Raw genomic sequence first — 6,936 nt, 5'->3', positions numbered from 1 at the left:
TTTTGCTTAGTATATTAGCAGTTTACCTTTTATTTAATAATAGAGTATTTAATGTTATTTCTCCGGTTAAGATGTCATAAGATTGACACGATTGCATGAAAATAATTGCATCACGTGCTTCAACGGTTACTTCCTAGTATCGGTTCATTGGCAGTGTATGTCAGCTTGACTGCCGGTCGTTACGGCTTATAATCTGGCATGTATGGCCTAGTATAGGAACCTGCACTCGTTGGATTAAATACTGGGCGTTTTACGTACAGTTACTAAACCCAACGTCGTCATTATCCCAATGTTTTTTTTTGTTGTAAATGTTCCCACTTAGAAATTATTCGGAATCAGCGTCTTCACAGAGAGGAAAAATACACATTTTTGTGTACGCAGGGTATCGGAGGAGTCAAGCAACCTTAAAAATCATTACACGCTCCGGTATACCTTTTGAAAGTTGACCAATCGTTAATCACAAAGTTAGTTTTTAATTGGTTTCTTAGCAAACAGATAGAATTGCGAACGGCTCGACATAGAACAAAAACGCCGTCAGTGCTATTGTTTATAAAAAATAGATTAGCTCTTCATCGTGCCCGTTCATACAGATGTTGTGAGGCGATTAATATAGCCTTGTCTCCACGCGAGGCGATAGAGAATGTATGGGCGATAAAAGCGAATGATGGATCACTTCTGATTCTTGCGGGTTTGCACAGGAGTTCCTTTTGATTTTTGAACTGAAGATACTGTCGACACAGTCCAGATCTTTGCAGGCCTATAGTGCAGATATTTTATTGCTATTAAACAGTACTCTGGACACTATGTAAATTTGTCCTTTTTCGTTACTTGTAAACAATATGATTACTTTAAACACCTTCGTGAATTTTCAAGAGCTCCGCTATACCCTTTAAGGCCGTGGGAACATATCGTACGAATATTCTTATATAGTAAATACATATATCACCGGCCCCTTGCTTTGCAGTTTGCATCTTCAGAGTGCATGTCACAACAGGACTGATTACTTAGACAAATCAAAAAATTCCAGGTACTTGCTGCCCGACAGCAAAATTCAGTGGCTAAAAATCGGAGCGTTGCATAGCTGAAGAATGACATCTAAATTTTTACGAATTTTGGGAAAAAGAAATTTTTTCTCGAATGTTGGGCCAGCGAAGCAGCTATTGGGGCAAAAGAGCACTGTTTAGCTACCTAATCAAAGATTTGCAATTGAGCCCTATATTTATGTCTGTACTCATCATAAACACATGGAAGCCCCAGATGCGCATATTTTAGCTACTAGTTTTGTAATTTGTGTATATTCAGACTTGTATTAGTTACATAGTTAGACAGCTAGATTAACTACACCTACCAGCTGCAAATTCCTTCTAAAAATAACCCTCTAGAGGCGAATTTGCCCTGTACTGATCTGCGTATACAGCTCTTCGTCAAGAGGAACATACTGCTTTTTTCTATGGTCAAGGAAAAACAGTGGGTCTTGAATTTTGTTTGGATTAAATCCTTCACTAACAAGATTGTTCTTCTTATACTTGAACGTCGTGGTCGATTCTATTTCGTCGACATATCGTATAAACAACGGAATCGCATATCCAGGTAAAATATCCGCCATCTGATTCAAAAGCCGGTCGAGGTCAATTTTCGAGGCTTGATCCTGCTTGTTGAGTATAGCAGCCATTCCTGCCTTACCCTCAGTACCTTTGACAGCGACACCGTAGACAATGGCATCCGTTAAACCTATAATTTTCGCTATGACGCTTTCCACCTCGTTAGTGGACACGTTTTCACTTTTCCAACGGAATGTATCTCCGGTGCGGTCCTGAAAATAAACGTAGCCAAGTTCATCGTAGACAACTATATCACCCGTTGCAAATGCGCACTCGCCATGTTGAAGAATGTCGGTGTAGATTTTCTTTTTTGTTGCCTCCGCATCGAGATAGCCTTCGAAACGCATTGACAGTTGAGCTGTGATAATTCCAACGAGTTCTCCGGGCTCGTGAGGACCACACTCGATGCACAAGCCTCGGCTGTTCCTTATCGGTTTGCCATTCTCAGGGTCGACCTTAATGACATGCATAGGAAGGATGGCGCGGGAAATAGTTTTGCTCATGCGGCATACCGTTGGCAAGAATCCAACTGCGCCCGGCGTGTTGTCCGTGTTGATTAGACCGGCGTTCCCTTCTGTTGACCCGTAGATCTCGCGAATATCTTTTACACGAAAGCGTTTTTTAAACTCGTTCCACAACTGCTTTCTGGCTCCATGTCCGTAAAGCATTCTCACCTGATGTGTATTGTCTGTATCGCGTTCTGGCTGCGCAAGAACATATCTGATCATTTCACCTATGTACAGAACAACTGTACACTCGTACGTTTTGCATTCTGCCCAAAATCGGGAGGCTGAAAATTTGGTAGAAATATGGCACGATAGGCCGTAGACTATACACGGCCCAGGTCCTAGAGTACCCCCAGAGTTGTGGTACAAGGGCACACTTAGGTAGATTTTGTCGGAAGTCCTGAAACGGCACACATAGTACATATTTGCAGCGCAATACATGTAACGTTGATTTGTAATTATAGCAGCCTTTGGTAGGCCCGTCGTTCCCGAAGTGAAAATGTAGAGAAGACGATCTCTGGCTTTACCCTGGTGAATTGATTCTTTAGCTGAAGCTTTCTCGACGTATTGCATAAGGTCTTGGCTCCTTACTTCACCACAAAATTTCTTGCCTACATGATAAAACGCGATGGAGGAATCCTTGATGTGGGGTAATGCTGAGTCTATAGAGGTTCCTAAAGAACTACTGAATATAACTACTTTGCTGTTAATCACGTTGATGCAGTGAGCTAACGAGGTATTTTTCAAGTTGGAATTTATTAAACCTGTAACCACTCCGAGTTTGCTTAAGCCCAACCATATCATTACGAATTCTGGCCGATTTTCCATCAATAAGGCGACTTCGTCCCGTGGTCGGAGACCTACTTCCCGAAAATAATTAGCCACTTTATTACTGAACTCCCTCACTTCACTAAATGTCCATTTCGATTCATTTGAAGACATAAACAATTTGTCTGGATAACTATCAGCGGTTTCGGTGAACAGCTGAGGTACTGTAGCTTCCCGCTTGACTTGAGCAAGCAGGGCTTTTCTTGCTCGGTTTGCAGCATATCCGGCGGCTAGATCTCGCGGCAAAGTTCGGCAAAAGAGCTTCAACTCATCCAAATACTTAATCACAAAGTGATTCAAAATGGCCCATAAAACCCCCACTATTGGCGACCACTGATGAATAGGATACCACAACGTCGACGCCAGCCCCAACCATAGCATTCGTGCAAATACATTTAGATTAATGAGGTTAGCCATGGTTTTCTTTTTTGTTTTTCGTTCTCAAAGATAAAGTATGCTGTCTAGCCAGCACAAACTTATCTTCAGATGTTTATGACGTTGTATTTTTTCAGCAGCAAATTTTTAGTTGAAACATCACCGGTACAACTTGACGCATGTAATACAGATGTTTACTCGCTAGAGAAAACGACAAATGGTATTTGACACGTGCTGGTCAGTATATCAGCTAGTAATCAGTCAAACCTAGCACAGAGTACACATATCATCCCAGTAAAACAGCCAAAAGCGCCATCACACGTCATGCCGGAGGCGCAACGCCTGCTTGGATCTTTAACCGCTTGTGCTCACACCTACTCCCTCCTCCACCACGAAGTGAAGGAGGGCATCGCCGGCAAAATTTGAACAACAAATCTTGTGTTATTGACACGAATTTTGTATATTGCGCATTATGGGTTCGAAACAACAACAAAGCCACTGTGTGGGCTTGGCATTCAGGCACTGTTTCCTATTAGGCCAGGAACTTCCACCGTCCTGGCAAGACTAAAAAAACCTGAATAATCATGGGCCGAAAATTATAGTTATTTTTCAAACCCCAAGGGAATAATCAGGCATACCCAAGGGTTCAAAGTTTTTACGCCCATTATTTTAGATTAGATTTGTAGTCTAAAACGTTTAACCGTTTTATTTTAATACATTTGTTACAGTTCTTTCTAACAAATCGAACTTCAAAGGTCACACGCGTTAATGTTTAGCTTGGATTTCAATCTATAAAAATAATTCGCTTGCTGGCTTACAAGTATATAAAGAGATGTACAGATGCACACAAAGACTAAGGCAAAACTCGCATCGAACTTCAGTAAAAGTTCTACAAAAAAAATCCGTGATTTTTTTATATTGAATTAGAGCTTTTCGTAGTACAAATATCGAATTGATTGCATTAATTGATTAGAAGCTGGTAAACACCACGTATAATAAAAATAAATTAACTATATAGTACTCGTAATTTTCCTTCGTAAACGGATGGATGGATCTCACTTTAAATCAGTAAATATAACATGGACCTCTATTACTGGAGGCATGTGTCCTCAACCAACACCTGCCATTTGCCAATTAACACTACACTGTCTGCTGATTTTACTATTGATATCTAAATCAGACCTTCGCCATAGGCATATATAATTAGCTAAGACCAAGCTTTTAGATCTTTAACAGCCATACAACCTTATTTAGAGAACCCTTGATCATCTGCTATCTGAAAGCCTATTTTGCCTCTTCAGTTGACATGCAAGGATACTAGATAATTTTTCGAGGTTTCTGCAGACCCGGGTCCGACCCCTTACAAAAACGCTATAGATCTAATACGTTAATATGTAGTAGAAACGATTGATTCAAGTTACTTTCGTATTTCTGCATAGTTTGGTAATAAATATAGAATGAACCTAGGTTAAATTAAACCTTGAACCACATTTTCGAATAGAACCGTATTCTGCTCTTGCATGGATCATTTCAGTTAAAATACTTGTATTTTTTTACTCCATAGACAAGCTTCGCAGTGGCGCCTACCAGTTAGCACTCAGATGACACAAACTCAGACGACCCCCTATGATGTATACACGTATCGGGCTCCGTGATGCTCAGCCAACCGGAGTTCTTAAATAGCCGATAATTCTCTAGCTACTCTGTAAGATATAGAACATTATCATGAATGACTTATCAATGCTTGATTGAATGATCCTTTTAAATCAGCATCCAAACCTGTATTTCCAGCAGTATTGTTACATTTATATGCTGCATTTTGCATTCACGTGGAAGGGGTAGACTCATAGGGTTTTTACAGATTTATTACAGCGACATGTTCGCAGATTTTTCGACAAAAACGGCACGGCCACATGCAGACATTCCTCTCTTCGAAGCATTACATTTGCCAGAAAAACCTCCACTTCCATAATTTTTCATGTTATAGCTATAAGCCTCCAGTTTCAAAATGCCTAAACTTTTACTACTAATAATATGTAAAATAAATATTAAAACGATTTGTAAAATCCATATACTCAGGCAAAGTTTATTTTCATAAAATACACCATGTATTGGGTATAGTACATTTCCGCATTGATTCGATGCATTATTAATATGAAAATAATGCTGCTTACTACATATATAATCGACCTAACAGAATCCAGCCACATATTTTGACTTGAATGTTCAGCTTTTTCTTTGGAAGTTTTTGGATGGTTATGTCTTACTTACAGAACACATAACGCTAGATTAGAGAGGCTTCTAAAAACAGCAACAAACGCATTTCTACACGATGTACATTTGTAATACATTTAAGGTCATTCTAACACACTTTATGCAAGCACCTTCTTTACTGTTCCATGTTGTCGTTCATCAGCGTGAGGACTGGAACCGTATAATTTTGATCGAACTTGTTCTTTTTGAGTTCGGCTTGCTGAGAACGCGCTTATAGTATACGTTCGATCCAAGCTGAATCTTCTTCAATACGAATGGACATTTGCTGTAGGTCGGATGACTGAAATTCTTGGATGAACTCAAACAATGTCGGCTTTTATTTGTTCTAAAGCTACTCTCTGACATAGGTCCCCCAAATATGGCTGTATCCAATTCAGTCAGCTGTTTAGGTCGTGGAAGATGCCAAACTCTGCTATTAACAGATGTGACTGCCGATGCATCTGGTTCAAATAGTAAAACATCCGCTGTTTGCATATTCAGTTCTCCCGTATCTGTATTAAACACACTATGAAATGGCTCGGAAGCTTCAATGGCGTGCAATTCGGGGTCATTTTCTATTCCGTATAGCAACATCTCTCCGACGATTTTCGATTTCTTCCAGGCATCCCCAAGTCCTAACTTCTATTAAATAGATGAAAGAGAAATAATCATATGGATTACATGTAAATTATCGCGTACTGGACAAACTTCATTGAATATATCTATGACGAAAAAACCAAAAGCCGTTATATATGAGGAGATCTTAGTGGCAAAGTTATTTAACATGAATAACGTTGCCTGCGATAAGCAAAACTACGCTGTCGTGCCCTACATATATTCAATCTCAAGTGACGGCTTTTTGAAATTTCTAAAGCATATACTGAATGTTCTTACTGTCCCAGAACGAGCCAATAAAAATAGCCCAACAAATAAAATTAAGGCGCAGAACAAAAACAAAAAACCAACAGTGCCACTCGATTTTCATTTTTGAATTGTAATGCTTGTTAGGCGTTTGCTTTATCGCGAAATCTAGCAGAATCTTTAGCGCTCTTTTTAAAAACTAGGCCAGCGTTATCATAGTTGGTGAAACCTCTACTCTCTTTAAAATATCATATTTAATCAATTTTATTTTCTTTTTCAGAAATGCGTAACTACTCTCTACCTGCGTGTAGCTCAGGCGACGGAGGTTACACCAAGCCTGTCGCAACACTCTATAATTGAATAATAGCAGTCCAGGTGCCCAACGAATCTGTTCGATACTGAAACCAAGCTCGCTGATAAGAAAGTTGGCAGAGTCTTTGGCAGTTAACAAACACCTATAAAGCAAAAAAGCATGTTCCAGTTTTTCGAGCTTATTGTCGATGGACTTTTTT

The 6,936-nt window shown here is 39.6% G+C and overlaps 1 protein-coding gene and 1 pseudogene across 4 annotated transcripts in view; both read right to left on the bottom strand.

Annotated features, from left to right (window-relative positions):
* Positions 1-3,689, bottom strand: LOC111266599 (long-chain fatty acid transport protein 4 pseudogene; annotated as a pseudogene).
* A 1,678-nt stretch (positions 3,690-5,367) lies between these two features.
* Positions 5,368-6,936, bottom strand: part of LOC111266598 (uncharacterized) — a 14,015-nt gene continuing 12,446 nt past the window's right edge. For all 4 annotated transcript variants that reach the window (XM_086970961.1, XM_086970964.1, XM_086970962.1 and 1 more), the window contains 2 exons: positions 6,726-6,879; positions 5,368-6,205 (listed from right to left, as the gene is read on the bottom strand). In XM_086970961.1, the coding sequence (XP_086827087.1) occupies positions 5,723-6,205; positions 6,726-6,879 (637 nt within the window). In that variant the 3' untranslated portion in view covers positions 5,368-5,722. The remainder of the gene's footprint in view (positions 6,206-6,725; positions 6,880-6,936) is intronic.

The sequence above is a fragment of the Varroa jacobsoni genome, unplaced genomic scaffold (genome assembly GCF_002532875.2).
Source record: "Varroa jacobsoni isolate VJ856 unplaced genomic scaffold, vjacob_1.0 scaffold_1101, whole genome shotgun sequence".
NCBI lineage: Eukaryota > Metazoa > Arthropoda > Arachnida > Mesostigmata > Varroidae > Varroa > Varroa jacobsoni.
The sequence above is the reverse complement of the archived record's forward strand: the minus strand, read 5'-3'. Positions and strand labels throughout refer to the sequence as shown.